The sequence below is a fragment of the Podarcis cretensis genome, assembly GCF_951804945.1.
Source record: "Podarcis cretensis genome assembly, chromosome: 3".
NCBI classification, from domain to species: domain Eukaryota; kingdom Metazoa; phylum Chordata; class Lepidosauria; order Squamata; family Lacertidae; genus Podarcis; species Podarcis cretensis.
Genome location: NC_137172.1, coordinates 14,847,752 through 14,864,490, shown reverse-complemented (window position 1 = coordinate 14,864,490; position 16,739 = coordinate 14,847,752). Strand labels below are relative to the sequence as shown.

General features: G+C 42.2%; 1 protein-coding gene and 1 long non-coding RNA gene across 31 annotated transcripts in view; one reads left to right on the top strand and one right to left on the bottom strand.

Moving 5' to 3' along the window:
- Positions 1–16,739, bottom strand: part of NRXN1 (neurexin 1) — a 1,023,765-nt gene that overhangs the window by 499,207 nt on the left and 507,819 nt on the right. For all 29 annotated transcript variants that reach the window (XM_079968418.1, XM_079968429.1, XM_079968424.1 and 26 more), the window contains 3 exons: positions 4,961–5,083; positions 3,536–3,917; positions 968–1,158 (listed from right to left, as the gene is read on the bottom strand). In XM_079968418.1, coding sequence (XP_079824544.1) covers positions 968–1,158; positions 3,536–3,917; positions 4,961–5,083 — 696 coding nt within the window. The remainder of the gene's footprint in view (positions 1–967; positions 1,159–3,535; positions 3,918–4,960; positions 5,084–16,739) is intronic.
- Positions 1–16,739, top strand: part of LOC307211992 — a 964,702-nt gene that overhangs the window by 768,950 nt on the left and 179,013 nt on the right. The window lies entirely within an intron of this gene.

The following is a 16,739-nucleotide window of genomic DNA, read 5'->3' as shown; positions in this document are numbered from 1 at the left end:
GGTACTGACACCCACCCTGTGGAACGCCCTCCCATCAGATGTCAAGGAAATAAACAACTATCTGACTTTTAGAAGAAATCTGAAGGCAGCCCTGTTTAAGGAAGTTTTTAATGTTTGATGTTTTATTGTGTTTTTAATATTCTGTTGGGAGCCGCCTAGAGTGGCTGGGAAAACCCAGCCACATGGCCAGTATATAAGTAAAAAAAATATTATTATTATTATCATTTGAACAGGGGCACCCACATTTGTGAGCACCCTTTCTTATTAGGGTGAAACTGTTTCTTCTTGCCTATACAAAATGATAAGCTCCTCAAACTTCTCCCAGGATCTACCCTCTTAACTCCAGGGTCTGTAACCATTGAGATGCGGGTGTCTCCTCAACAGAGATTTTCTAGGATGCAACTAATTTGCTCCTTATGCAAATGAACGGGCAACACACACACACACACACACACACACACACACACACACACACCAATCAGAATATCCCCCCAACTTGCAGCCTATTTGGGACTGCTCTCTGCCAGGAGGAATATACTACGTTCACTGGGGGAAACTGATAAGACCCAGTTATTCAGTGACATTTTCACATTTGGGTCTCCCCGGAGGAGAGAACTGAGACAAATACTGGCGGCCGTTTGGCACAGTGATGTTTGTGCTACCTGCAGCAGCTAGAGCAGATCCATATAATATCAAGCTGTTCCCCCCTGCCAGAAATCAATCCCACAGCCTGGCTACAAAGCAGAATTTATAACCACACCTGATCCATTTTCCTCTGAACACTTATGCCTCTGGAATAATGCTCTGCAGCTCACAGGTTTGCAGGTGTTTTGCCGCCGGAGTTGGCCCAGTAAATAAATACAGCATATCTCTCTACGTTTCCTACAAATGTGCAAGCCACATCAAAATGCAATGTTGCAGCCTGTCCTCCTAGCAGATTATTTCTATAAATAGCAATGTCACTTACTTTTGAGATCTAGGTTTCTTGCTCCTGCTGTGCTCTGTGTTGTGATTTTTGTGTCAATCTTCACTGTGTGGAGGTTATTGGTGTCCCGCGATATCATCACATTGTGCCACTGGTTGTCATTCAGGGGTTTATTGGAACTTCCCTTGATAAGATTTGCACCATTTCCCAGATCAAACACGTAATGTAAATACCTGAAAACAGGGAGCAAAAATAAATAAATAAATAAATAGCCAAATTATTTCATTCCCCCTGGAAGAAGTAAATGAATGAAACTGACAGCTCTTCATTCTCATGCCTCGCTTCGTTTAAACTTTTTGAAAATTCAGAAGGTCTTCAGCCAGCCGGTGTCTTCCTAGTTGTAACTTGCAACAGCAGGAACATTTTTATAAGGCTGGTTTGGGAATGGTATAACAACATTCCATACAAAACTCCCTATAAGTAAACATACACCAAAAATGAAAGACTGTCTATCTTGTAAGACAGTGGAGGGTGGTGCCCATTGGGACTGGCAGGGCAGAAGGAACAGGGGCCAACATTAGGTTGTGTCAGATCCAATGATACACCTTGATGGGTTGTAAGTAAAAAGGCAGGCAGGTAGGGCTGGATAAGTGCAGACAGATAAGTAAGGTAAATGGTAAAGGACCCCTGGATGGTTAAGTCCAGTCAAAGGTGACTATGGGGTTGCGGCGCTCATCTCGCTTTCAGGCCGAGGGAGCCAGTGTTTGTCCACAAACAACTTTCCAGATCATGTGGTCAGCATGACTAAACTGCTTCTCGCACAACAGGACACCATGTTGGAAACCAGAGTGCACAGAAACACCATTTAGCTTCCCACTGCAGTGGTACCTATTTATCTACTTGCACCACTGTGCTTTCGAAGCGCTAGCTTGGCAGAAGCTCAGCCCGTTACGGGGATTCGAACCGTTGACCTTCCAATCAGCAAGCCCACAGCACCACCCACATCCCTAGATAGATAAGTGCAGTTGGTGGAGTGCCCTATTTGCCCCAGTGGACCAACCCCCAATCCTCTAAGACCATATTGATGCTACCTCTCCATTTTATGGAACGTGGGTGGCGCTGTGGGTTAAACCACAGAGCCTAGGACTTGCCGATCAGAAGGTTGGTGGTTCAAATCCCCTCGACGGGGTGAGCTGCCGTCGCTCGGTCCCTGCTCCTGCCAACCTAGCAGTTCAAAAGCATGTCAAAGTGCAAGTAGTTAAATAGGTACCGCTCTGGCGGGAAGGTAAACGGTGTTTCCGTGCGCTGCTCTGGTTCGCCAGAAGTGGCTTAGTCCTGCTGGCCACATGACCCGGAAGCTGTACGCCGGCTTCGTCAGCCAATAAAGCAAGATGAGTGCCGCAACCCTAGAGTCGGCCATGACTGGACCTAATGGTGAGGGGTCCCTTTACCTTTACCTCCATTTTATACTAGTTCATGGCTTCCTCCTGATTGTAGGGAGTTGTCTGCTGGAGTTCCAGCCCTCTTGAAGAAATAGCTTATTCAGGGTTCCTTGGGGAAGAAGAGTGGTAGTAACTTCTAAATGCTTAAATCTATAAACCTGAGTTTTTGAGGAGTGCAGCCCTTCCTATTTCTATGGTTGTGATTTGTTTTAACTGGGATTTTTTAATACTGATATTTAAATTATTGTAACAAGCCCTGGGATTTGCTGCTAAAGGGCAGGTAATAAATTTTGTGATGGGGATGGTGATGCATGGCAATATTGAGCAAGAGCTCTTTTCTTCCTCACTGCCCACTGCACAGAAATTGCACCTCTTAAGACTTCTGAGACAATATCCTTCACAACTTTTCTAGGTTGTGAAGGGCCCAATTTGCCACGGCACTTTGGGCATCCGACTTTAGTTTCAGAAGTAATACATACAACCTTTTGAGCAATGTTGTTTCGTTCATGGGGACAAATATGTCCCCATCCACCAAACTTGGGCCTTGCTTTGAGCAAGAGATATTAAGATGAGAATGGGGAATATACAGGGGATCTGCTCTCAGCTAAATGTTGAGAGAGGGAAAATGTTGGGAGAGAGGTATGAGAAGCACTATAGCTCTCTTTCAAAATATATACAATCTGCCATGAAGAAGCCTGAGTTTGTAAAATAGGCAAGGCATTAGTTGGGTGCTGACACACATCTATCGTGGGTTTTTGCAAGTGTCAAGCACAACTCACTTGGCTTTTGTAACTTGAGATGTGTATTTTCATGACCACCTTCTTTCTGTGATTATAAGTTGTTTTTAACAACCCAGCCAGGTGTAGTATAAATAAATTATTTATTATTATTATTATTGTTGTTATTATTATTATTATTATTATTATTATTATTATTATTATTTGTAACCTTGGCCTAAGGGTGAAGAGTGTAATAATAATAATAATAATAATAATAATAATAATAATAATAATAGCTGTCTGATTTTAAGGGAAATAAGAGCAGTCAATTTGCTTGATCATACCAGAAGTCAGTCTAGTCTAACACCCTGTCCCCTGAATCTGGAAGCTCCATTCAGCTTTCATGGTTAATATAATCTGTATTGTTGTGTTGTGAGTTTTGTACGCACCCTTTCACTAACTCAACCACGATAAAGTCATTTCCATCTCCGCTGTTGTAGAGTATTAACCCATCCAACGATGTTGTTTTGAACTGGAAAAACAGGTGCATAGAGGTATAAGCTTGCAATGTGGCCAGGGCAACATAGCTGGCTTTTGTCTTAAAGGTGACCGGGTCTGCGATGATGTTCCTGAAGCCAAAGCGGGCATTGAGCTCACAGTAATCAATGTCCCCGTTTTTACACAAGTCAATGTACGCCATGCCGTTAAAGGTGAGGCTTTGTAGGTGGCCAATGAAGTTGGAGGGGACTGAGGACAAGTAGCGGCGCTCTGTTATGATCCCCGTCTCTATGTTATGGAATTCGAGTCTTGTGTGATCTCCAGCCATTTGACCTTTGAATGAAAATGAATTTTAAGAAGTTAGTGTCAGAAACAGAAAAGTCAGCATTGAGTCGATGCTCAGTTCCCAGGGTCTCGTTCAAGGAGCATGAGCCAACCAAAATGTATACCACCAGGAGAGAGACAATAGCTTCCCATGGTTCACACCGAAAGGGGTTGAGCTTTGGTGAACATTCAGTCTGAGCATTCAAAAGCAAGACATTGGGTGGTATTCAATGAGATCACCCCTTCAGTGCAGAGGCATCTGCCTAAGTAATGGGGAATCCTTTTTCACTCCCTTCCCTGCATGCCCCAATCTGTTTTGGTGGTTACCCCAATGCTCTGGGGCAGATTTGTGCTCCTGGGGCAGAAGTCCTTGTGCTAATGGGACAACTTTGTTGGATAAAACCCACTGGGACGAACAATGTTTGGAGATACGGTGTCACGAAGTGTGGGTGCAGAAGCTGACCCAAAAGGTTGGAGCAATGCACAGGGGCACTACCATGGTGACTCCAACACTGTGTGGAGTAGTTTCATTACCTGTACTGCAACATAACTGAGACCACCTTCAACACATGAGAATCCTTGGATCAAATCTTTGGCCTCTCTGAAAGTGGCTTATGTAATATTGACTTTCTTGATAGTTGCTGATGTTATGTTTGCAAAGCAAACCCCCTCCTCAAAATTCTTGCTTGCAGACATTCCCACCTCCACCATCTCTTTGTCTGTTGATATCTATCTATCTATCTACCTACCTACCTATTTATCATCTATCTATCTATCATCTATCATCTTGCTGGTCCCCCCCCCTTCCTCAGATCTTCCACCTTTAAACATAGCCCTCTTTAGGATCAGAGCAATGAGCAGTGATCCTCAGAATTAGAGGGCATGGAAGCCACTGGCCTGTTAGATCAGTGCAGTTCAACCAGAAGCAGACGAAGACTCTTCTGATCGTTGTGTCAGGTAGGCAAATGAGACAATCTGGGTCACAGCCAACATCGCCAAATCTGTACTGAATGGTGATATCTGATAAATAAGCAACCATTATTCATTATTACCTGTCATGGCTTGTTGATCATCCACCATTAACTTTAAACTTTTTCCTCTTCGAACTACACGTACTGTGTGCCATTCATTGTCATTGAGGTTATAGCCAGCAAAAAGGGTTTCTGGACCTTTGCCTGTAGGGTATGCCAAACAGTTATTATGGAATCTTTAAATTAGTCAACATGTGAACCTCACAGAGAGAAAGAGAGAGAGAGAGAGAGAGAGAGAGAAACAAAGAGAAAGAGAAGAGAAAGAAAGAAACTGGCTGGAGCAAACATTTTATAAAACATATTCCAAAGACAAGCTGGAAGAGTGTCAAAGGCTCTGCAGACTTCAAACAACAGACATGTCATCTTGCAACACTTGTGGGCTATATTTTCAAAATGGCAAAGTTGGCCAACTGGGTTTTCATAAATGGGCACAGTCAATACAGAGATGGTGGATACCAGTATCAAAAGTTAATGTAAGCTGCAGCTTTTCAATAAAGGTGCTAAAAGAATGATAACCTGAATTTTAGGCTGCAGATGTGCAATAATGTCTTTCAGTGTGTTGAAAGTTGCATCCTGGCTCATGTTGCATATGCTTTGTTGTGTTAATAAATGTGCTTAATACAACTGTATATGGCAGGAGTTTCAATAAAATGCATTCAGAATCTCTAAACTGAAAGGATCACGGAAGACTTTGGAACAACATAACTTGGACTTTCTTTTATAAGTCAAAGTGCTAGGGAGGACCTCTCAGAAGTCAAGAGACACACAGGCTGCTTCCAGTTGTTGAAGCCCCTATCCATAATAAAAACCCAAAGAAAGAATATAAGGCACAAAAAAGAGTGAGTGGTATGTTTATATAATCAGTTGATCTGAAAGGGCACCTTCATCACAGTCTAATCTTGTGTCATCAGAATGAATATATTTTTATTAATATTTATGAACATTTAAAACTCTTCAACACGACAAAATCTATTCTCAGTTAACAGTTCCTTGCTGCCTAGAGATGTGGAATGGCACCTGGAAGCCAGGGACACAGCAAGTGTGATGGCATGAACAGCAAACTGGGCTGTCCTCTCTGTCTTCTCCTTCTTGCTTATCATCAAGCAACAGTGGTACATGTTAAGGAGTGGCCTTTGCTATCACTGAGTGGCAAGTAAGATGGAGAGGGAGGGGCGGTAGGGTTGCTATTTTCTCCCCAGCCTCTTAACACTCATCAATGCAAGAACAGCCCTGAAGTCAAAGACCCTAGATCAGCAAGAAGCATTTATGGCAGGTTTGCTGAAGACCTGGCTACAGACAACACTGTGCTATCCAAACCATGTACCGTATCTGCAAATCAATCACACCGAGTCACTATAACTGCAGAGAACAATTGACTGTTTAACAGCTGAGACAATTTGACTCCAGTGCATACCCTGGTGAGAATTCATGTCTGTCTGCCCTTAACGTCACTAGTGTTTGGAAAGAAATCCAATGGACAACTTCAAGAGTTACAAAAACACTTTCAAAAATTGATCCTGATGTACGTGCAATTAGTTGGAAACCCCAAATGTTGAGTGCAGCATCCTGCTTATCCATCGACCAAGTTGCATAGATCCTTCTCATTCAAAATGGCTGTCCAACAAGACAGAACAATGTGAAAAAGGCAGGCTTCTGTTCACACAGCTGGAGAGGATGCAAAAAAAACCCCAACACAAACATCTAGGGGCACATCTGCATATGCAATGCTCATCCCAGACACACTGAAATGCCCAGAGGAGACTCTCTCTCTCTCTCTCTCTGTGTGTGTGTGTGTGTGTGTGTGTGTGTTAATGCAGATAAGCACTTAGTTGCTTGTGACGTCAGTTGTACTGGGGCCATCATTTCTAAACAGACACAATGCTGAAAGACTCTAGGAATGATTGAGTTGAGAATTAATATAAAGCTTGCTAGCTTTCAGTGCCCCTATGGAATTGCAGTAACTATGTTGGCTCTGAATTTATAAGGGTGCTGTTGAATTCATGAAAATGTGAATCTTCTATCACTATCTTTGTTTTAGCATATTTCAGAAATAAGCTTCTTTATTCTAATTCAGTTTACCTTTTCTTTGTGCTTAAAGGGAGATATTGGCTGTTTGCCAGAGACCACAAAGAAGTCCTAGGCTGCTTCGGGAGGATAAATAGGAGCTGACTTAAGACTCAACTTTCAACTTTAACATTTTTCATATATTCTGACCTTTAATGAATCAATCATCTTTTTTAAAGAAAAAAAACATGAAAACAGAGATTATGTTTATTGACCATGCAATGCATTAAAAAAAAAAAACACTTTATGTCAATGTGCATGCCCTCTCCAAGATGTATGAAATTTCCTTTTCACACTATTTGCACATGTTATGTATGTGAATGTGCATGCTTACAAGTGTTTGTGCACATTCATCCTACATCAGGGCTGGCCCAAGACATTTTGCTTCCTGAGATGGAGCAGAAAAGATTGCTTCTGCTCTCCCAAGGTGCATAGTACCCAAGGTATCTTGGTACCATCTCAGGAAGCAGAAATGTACTGAGACAGAAATTCTCATAACTAACATGTCACTGCCCTTTCATAATACTCAAATGCTTTTCACTCTGCCCAATGGTAGAGCTGGCTCTTGCATATATTAACTGCAATATTTATTTTATTTTTAACCTTAGTGAAAATTTGTCTAGTAACACACACTTTTTAGCCACTGCAAAAAACATCAAGCAGAGAAACATGTTAAAATTATGGACTTAACCTTCTTGGATTCCTTAAAAGGATGCCTCTGCGGTAATGATTTGCTCATTTAATTTTACAGTAGTTGTCTGGTAATGTACACTTTTGTGACTAATGAGCGAGATAAAAGAAGTATACAAGAAAAAACCTATGCTCGCCCTGACAAAGAGGGAATTTTGCACCTGTTCGTTTTCATTTATTTGGATTTCTGATGTATTCATTGGCACAGAATTGCCAGGCCTTGTAGGAATATTGTCATCTAAATGTCATCTGTGTTTATCTTTCTGATATTTATTTATTTATTTACAAATGGAACTCCTTTCAAATAACTTTGCCCCCCCCCCCCCCCCGTCCAACCTGTTTCTCCATTAGGGCCCTGGTTTTAAAGCTGGTTTTAAAACTTAATGAAACCTTTTCCATTAAGACTAAAATAAATTGGACATTGAGAATACAATAAATTGGGCAGCGGTGCCCACACAGGAAAATGTCCCTGCTCTATTCCTGCAAGCAGAATCAAGATTGCAGCAGGGTCCATTTGGAGTGGGCTGCCTGCCCTAATCGTGCTTCTGAGCTCCCACCCTCCCAAGGCAGAAAGGTTTACTTCCTAAATAGTTACAGGCAGCACCAGCAGATCCTGCAGTGTGACAGCTCCTTCCGAGTACCACTAGGCCCTTCCGATATTATAAAAAGAATGAATATTTGGCACATAAGGACATATTGCATCCAAAGTGACCGCTGTATACTACAGTGTTGGTTCTGAAGCACTCTGTTGCAAACAGTAATTCCAGAACTAGCCCAAGATGTTTCGCTGCCTGAGGAAAAGGTCAAGATGGAGCCAGACCAGAACATCAGTTGTACAAGAATGGTAATGAGACAGCGTTCTCCCTGCTGCTCCTGGGGATAACAGGTTAATTTAAGCATCATAGGGCAGTTACAGTGGTACCTCGGGTTACATACGGTTCAGGTTACAGACTCCGCTAACCCTGAAATAGTACTTCAGGTTAAGAACTCTGCTTCAGGATGAGAACAGAAATTGTGCTCCGGCGGTTCAGCAGCAGCAGGAGGCCCCATTAGCTAAAGTGGTGCTTCAGGTTAAGAACAGTTTCAGGTTAAGAACGGACCTCCGGAACGAATTAAGTACTTAACCTGAGGTACCACTGTATTCCCATTCAGTAAAGTTCTGTACACACTATACTAAGGTAGTCAATGTGCTGCAATCCAAATGTTGATGGACTACATCTCCCACCATCCCTGACCACTAGCCATGAGAGCAGGGGCTCATGCGAGTCATAATCCAGCAGTGTCAACATATTGGTTACCCCTATACTATACCTTTCATCTTCCCCTTAAGAATTCTGGGCACTGTAGTTTGATAAGCATTGCTGGAAATGGTAATTTGGTGATGTGCAAACTACAGGGCGCAGAATTCTTTGTGGGAAAGAATGTGTTCCAATGTGCTTTAAAGGTCTAGTGTGCACACAGCCTAAGTCACAGTGATTTCCTCGATCACATCTTCTTGACTTCATCCAAAACTTAACTATGCCATTGACAACTCGATGTGGGCCACTTCCAGGTTGTTTTTAACATTCCCTCTCAAATTCAATTATATTCCAAAACGTCACTTTGAGCTCTCCTAGTTTTAATTTCTCTCTCTCTCTCTCTCTGAAGTACTAGTGAAAAAACTAACATATTTTTGTATGAGGTGGGGAAAGTAGACAATTAGGAAATTAGGGGATGAGCATTTGGATAATTTTTGTCATATACTGGAATGATAGAAAACAAAACGATGTTGAATCATAGTCATTATTTTACTGTATTAATGCCAAACTTCTTAATAAAAGGAAAAACACACACACATGTGGTCTTTGTTCAACAATGTCTCTTTCTCTCTCTCACACACACACACTCCTGAAGTTGCAAAAGCTGGCATGATACAAACTCTTCTCATAACCAGTGAAGGCTTCAAAACCCTTCACAATCACAGTGATTTCCCGGGTCACATCTTGACTTCTTGACCTTAACTATGCCACTGACAACTCAATGTGGGCCACTTAGAAATTTGGTGGCATTTGGTGCTCTGTAGAAGAGTACAATTTTTTGAAGCTGGAACTACTTTTTTGAAGCTGGAAACATAATCGTTAGTTAAGTTGCAAGACAGAGAAAAACACCTGGAAAATTTGATAGTGCTGAGGTAGAACGTTCTCTAGACTGACTCTTTATAAATCACTTCCTTATGTGCTATTATCTACTGTAAGTTACAGTGTAGCGTTTGAATCCTCCGATTCTATGTTCAGAGAAATCGTGCACCAAATATTCCTCTAACTTAGAATACAGTTAGTTTTATAGAAGCAAAGGTTCTAGATTCAGGAGGAAAGCAACCCCTTCTTTTTATTGTGAAGGGATGAAGAAGAACTGATCTCATGCACATTTTCTGGATGTGTAGGTCAATTCATAGGCCAGGGATTCTGGAAGAGCTCAAAAATGCAGAAGGTGGGGCAGAAATGAGAGCAAGACTGGACCAGCCTTGATGAAAAGGTGGTGAAGATGGCTAAAACTGAGAAGACAGGATAATTTTCTATCCACTGTCTCTGGTATCAGTGTATCACTAATACATTTCAAGGAACAATATGTAGCTTCCCACATTACAAATCTATACAAACAAATCCATGGGTGCATGTGAAGACTTGAATACATTTTTTTTAAAATGTGAGAATGTCCCTTTCCAATCTGCATTTTGTTTTGGGGGGGGGAGAGGTATCTCATAAAAAAAAAATCTGACTTCAGACATGTTTACAAAATAATACATTTGGCCATCCTCACATTGCAAAATATGCAGCGCAAAATATTTATGCACAAGCTGGCCCTGCATATATAAGCTCCGAATCATGGTTGCCAACCATAATGTTTTGACTGTGTCAATTTATGTCATACCACCATCATTCCAACTTGGGCTGAAAAAAGCATACGGATGTTATTAACACTGTTCATCCAGATTGATCAACACACTTAAAAGTTAAGAACATGGAGGGGGAAAAACTAGCAAAGCATTCTAAAAATTTCCTTTTAGTAACATTTCATCACTGTATATTAAGAACAAGCAGATTGGGAAAAATTATGTAATTCAGAAAGGAAGAAATTTGGACTGTGAGTTTATGATGAGGTAAATAAACTCCCTTTAATTTGCAGGTGCCTTCATTCCAAGTGGCAGCTAACAGCATAGAAAATAAGCAACTGATCTTTTTCAGCTTCTGATTTGGAATGATTTTAAACCCTTTGTTTTGTGAGAGGGTGGGTTTCATTTTTGTTTTTGCAAATCAAAAAACAAAGATAGGATTACAGCAATTTGCCTACCCAGAGTTATCAAGAGAAGACATTTAGAGCTTTGCAATCACTCGTTACTGCCCATAATTAAAAACAAACAAACAAACAAACAAACTCTCGTTTCATTCTTAATGCAGCTTCTTGCACAGACACACAGAATTTAGAAAAAGGATGCTGATTTTCCCAGGAGCCTGAATCTGCAACAGCCATATGGCTATTCCTAAGCCTGAGATGTTTTGTGTGTTTTTAACTCTTTACAATTTTAAACCATCTTTTGCACCTCTGATCTTTTGCTGAGAAATGCAATTGTCCCACTGAGTTCAGTGGGAGTAGGTTTGGGGTGGTCAACACATAAACTTTCGTGTCTGAACCCATGGGGACTGAAAGAGAAGTGACCCATCCTGTTCTCAGCACTGACCTGTGGAGCTAATGGCAGCTAGGGCTGGACATCAAAGAAAGAGCAGAGGGCCCTGAAGCCCAGGTACCCACACCAGATGTCCATTTAGACAGCTGGCAGAGGATGTGTTGGTGGCAAATAGGTCTGCATGGGCATGCCATGGCCTATACAGCCTGATGCCAGCCACCACAGCACCCTCTTGTTCTTTCTTCTTCTTCTTAAACATATCATAGTCCAAGGTGTCCAACTGGGTAAGTATCGTTCTCTACAACAAAACACTGCTTATTTCCAAGCAAATTTGTTTAGCGTCATCAGGGGGAGTCCAATACATTTTGGCACCAAGGTGAACCACACAATGGTGCCTCCCACCCCCACCAGGGGAGAAGGGGGGAGTGAAGATCTACATCAGGAACAAGGAGGGGATGAATATAATAATAATAATAATAATAATAATAATAATAATAATAATAATAATAATAATTTTTTATTTATACCCCGCCCTTCCCGGTTCAGAAAACTGGGCTCAGGGTGGCTAACAACAAATGTAAAACACTTAATTGATGCAACAAAAAGCAGCATAGAATACCGTATAAAACATGAATAATAATAAATTCAGAACTCAAAAGTCAATTTAGGGGGGAAATCCATCCAATAAACATTAGATGATCACCAGGGCTAGCTGGCTAAATTAGTCCTATTTGGGCCAGCGAGGAGACCAGGGGAGAATTAGCTGTGGGATCCCAGAGCGGGTAATCTTCATAAAAAGGGGAGGGGGAGGGAAGGAAGGAAGGGGAATAAAGGATCAGGCTAAGTTCAAATTGAAAGCCAGGCAGAATAGCTCTGTCTTACAGGCCCTGCGGAAGGAAGTTAAATCCTGCAGGGCCCTGCTTACATAGGACAGAGCATTCCACCAGGTCGGGGCCATCACTGAGAAGGCCCTGGCCCTGGTGGAGGATAATCTGACTTCCTTAGGGTCCGGGACCTCTAAACTATGATTATTCATGGACCTTAAGGTCCTTTGTGGGGCATACCAGGAGAGGCGGTCCCATAAATACAAGGGCCCTAAGCCACAAAGGGCTTTAAATGTCAAGACCAGCAACTTGAAACTGACCCTACACTCCACTGGGAGCCAGTGCAACTGGTAAAGCACTGAGTGAATATGCTCCCATGGCAGAGACCCCGTGAGGAGCCTTGCTGCAGCATTCTGCACCCACTGAAGGTTCTAGGACAGATTCAAGGGCAGCCCCGCATAGAGCAAATTACAGTAGTCAAGCCTGGAGTGACCGTCGCATGGATCACTGTGGCCAGGTCAGGGCGGGAAAGGTAAGGGACCAACTGCTACATAGGGAATGGGGGGGGGGGTCAAATCAACCTCACCCAATGGTTGAAGTGGGAATCAAAGGCCGTTGTGGGTGGGGGAGAAGGAACCCAGTCTGAATAATGCCAGGCAGGTGCAAAGTCCAGGATACCCCAGAAGGAAGCCCTCACCATTTTCTTTCTAGGAATAGGAGCCCAGAAGCATCTCCTGTTCACCAAGAGGCAGCTGTAGCAGTGGCCCTGGGGGTGGACTGTCAAGGAAGCAGCAGAGCTGGTCTCCAAGGTGTATGCTGCAATTGTTTCTGCCATCATGGTGGCAACAGCAGCAACAACAGGCAGTGCATTCATCGGAGGCCAGATCTGCTTCCCTGTGGATCCCAAGTCCCCTCACTTTGCCTCATGGGTGGGCACCATGGCAGCACCTTCCAAATTCATCTTATTCCCGTAGCCACAATGGTGCTATGATTTATGTGAGTTCAAATTGTGAAACTTAAAATGCGCAAGAGTATTTGTTTTGTTTTAAAAAAGAAAAAAAAATCAGGATTGGCAAACTGTTTTTTCTCTTCGATTTTCTACTACATCGGGAAAGCAGTGGCAGCTGTAAAAAATGGAATGAGCTTTCACACTTTATAATGTGGGTGCCCTTTGCGGGATCGTGTGTGGCGCTACAGTTCCCAGGGAACTTTCTAGTAGGGAGAGGGCTGGCTTGCCTCTCAGTGTTATTATTTGGAGGTTCATGCCCAGCCTCAGTAATCAAGTTTCTTGCTGGGAGGCGGGACCAGCCCCATTTATAAACGATAGCCAGGCAGTCGGCTCTGGAGATTCACCCTCCCTTTGTTTAACGTTTTCTTGTTTGCAGGTTAACCTTTTCTTCCGGTTTAGCGGGCGCTGCTACGGTCTTTGACTGGTTGCTGTTGAAGGACGGGGAAGAAATTTTCCTGCATTGGCAGGTTTTGTCTTCCCCGTAGCAATTCGTCACAACTTTGGCGGTTATGGCCTTGGGTAGAATCCTTTAGTCTTTTCTTCCCTATAATGGGGGGACGAGGCAGCATGAAGTGGTGAGTCACCCCCCTGAAGCGGCGATTCCAAGGTCCCCTCTTAAAAGGGGTTATATAATGGGTGTCACTGGCCATACACTGAAAGGTTGTCAGTGAACTACCCTGCGTGAGGGGATATGGGCTGGGCTGCTTGCTATACTTATGTCTCGTAGAGCACCCCCATATCCCATTTACCCTGATGTGCCCCAGTTCCCCCGGCTGGGGGGCTGGGAGGAATACACACCCAAGGCCTAAGCCAAGGTCTTCCTACATTCGGATGTTTAATAAAGTTGTGGCCTAATTTTAATTCCATAACATTGTCAGAGTCTTTATTCCTTTCTTATGACCCCTGGGGGCTGGGGCTGTCGCGCCTGGTCACGAAATGGCTTTGCAATATTTGCAATAATAACAATAGTACAGTGGTGCCTCGCAAGACGAAATTAATCCGTTCCGTGAGGCTCTTCGTATAGCGGTTTTTTCGTCTTGCGAAGCAAGCCCATTGACAGCTTAGCGGATTAGCGCTATTAGCGGTTTAGCGGCTTTTAGCGATCAGCTGATAAGCGGCTTATCAGCGGATCAGCTGATAAGCGGCTTAGGGCTTAGGAAAAGGGGGGGAGGGAAAAAACCCCCGCAGGAACTCGCAAGACATTTTCGTCTTGCAAAGCAAGCCCATAGGGAAATTCGTTTTGCGAAGTGCCTCCAAAACGGAAAACCCTTTCGTCTAGCGGGTTTTCCGTCTTGCGAGGTGTTCGTCTTGCGGGGCACCATTGTATTGTTGTTGTTGCTATTTATTCAGTTTTATCTACTGGTTCCACACTTTCATCTCACAACTTTCTCGCATTAGCAGTTTCATTTTAAGGCCCGATCAGAAGTTTTTTTAAAAAAATAATCATCATCATTGACCACTTGGAAATTGCTGAGAGATACTTAATATTTAATGTTTGTATAGCGCACTAAGTTTTCCAAAAGCTTCATATGGATTATCCAGTTGTAACAGCAATTTGGAGGGGACAGGGGACAAGCCCTGGCTGTCTATATGCTACCAAGTCTGCTTCAAGGTCCTTGTATTTATGTCCAATTGGACTTGGAGCCAAGATACACCTTTTGCTGTACAGACCTGCCCCCCTTTTTAAAGGATTCACCAGGTAGGTTCTTTTGATTGTATCATTTTTAGCTGGAGCCCACTATATGACAGTGTAGGGGAGAGCCTTCTTGGTGATGGCACCCCATCACCAAGGTTTGTGGCCGAATTACACAACAGCAGCTGTTTACTGAGCATTCATTCTAATTTGGTTGGGGTGGGCATATATGACATTGCATGAAACAATTGCCATTTCACCTTTTCCACTGCAGTCTCCAATCACTTCCCTTCCTGCAAAAAGTTTGAGGATTAAAAAATAAATAAAAATGGAAGGGAAACACATTTGTTGTGCAAGAGCACCAAAGTGACTTTAATTGTGCAACCTGAATTTTCTAGCATTTGAAATTTGTTTTATTTATTTCATAAAGTGTGTGCATCATCCCCACAAAAGAGTGACAGTCTGGAAGCACCCTTAGTTATTTGAGCGGAATCTGATGTCAGGATTGATGTTTTTGGTCGTGACTTTCTTGCCTTGTTTTTAGTAACAGCACTGGCAAACAAGGTGTTTGCCAGATATTGTTGGACTCCAACACCCATCACCCTTGACCGCTGGTCAAGTTCCTTGGGGCTGATAGGAATTGTAGTTGCTATATTTGCTACCCCTGCTATAAGGTAAGGAGACACTAAGTGAATAATATTTCTACATTATTTTCCATCCTTTTCTTTTAAGTTATTGCTCAGACATAATCTTCCTCTTCTCTAGTTTTGTGACCTCCAAGGAGCAAATGCCAGCAAATATATGTAGAAGGTGAGTTATAAAAACTTACCTGTTTTGTGCTCTCAAACAGTTTTGAAAGGAATGTAGAAATTGAAATAATGTTATTGCTCACATTTTAGACAGAAATGGCTTAAAACTTTACGTTTGTATCATGCCTTTCTCATTTGAAATACTGCTGACAGGAAGATTAATACATTTTAAAACAGGAAATACCCTTACTTAGTAGTAAAGTTATGAAGGTAGTCAGGTAAGTACTGGGGTTCAAGCATATTTTTTGTATGTGTCAGTGACTCCTAGCTGAAGTCTTCGTCTTGCATTTTATTCCATCAAGAGCTGAAAATGACAGTGGAAATTCCAAAGACATAATACTTTGCAATGTGTGTCACTCTCCAGCCACCCTGATAAATCAACCAATGTCTCAAATGTAGGTTATCTGTTCAAAAAAAACCAAGGCTTGCATTTTGAATTATTATCACACTTATTTATACCCATTTCAGGATACAAATAATTTCTCTGTATTGCACAGAGCTTGATTTGCTGTTATACGAATCTCATGGAAATATCAACCTCCACTGTGAGTGTAATAGACAACAGAGGAGAAAATCCATTTCACTCCACATGTTAATGTAAACCTACACAATTCACATTTACCAAATCAAAATGCAGCAAGCCATCAAAATTCACGTATGAGTGGAAAGGTTGCATAAGACTGGTGAAACCTGCTTCAATAAATTATTGTTCAATTATTGTTGTTGCACTTTTATCCCACCCTTTCTCCTAAAGGAACATGCTTTGTTTTATAAATATAAAATGCATTGTATTACGGGGAAATTGCTTTCAGAAATGTTTGTATTAGAATAAATGTGAAGTAAAATGCTGAGAATATTTTTATTAGAACTTTCCCCTTCCTTAGCTGCTTTGGAAATTTGTGACAAGCTGAATTTAAGACTGGAAAAGTGAGAAGCTGAGAGAAAGCAAAACTAGCAGAACCGCCATTCCTAGGTGCATCTAAATCAGTACATTAAGCAGGAAATAGTCTTCTGAAGACTTTCAAGAAGGACTTCAGAAATGCTGAAAAATTAAATGGACAGCATTCTGTGCCCAGCTTGCAATGGGAGCCGTGCCTGGATGGCAAT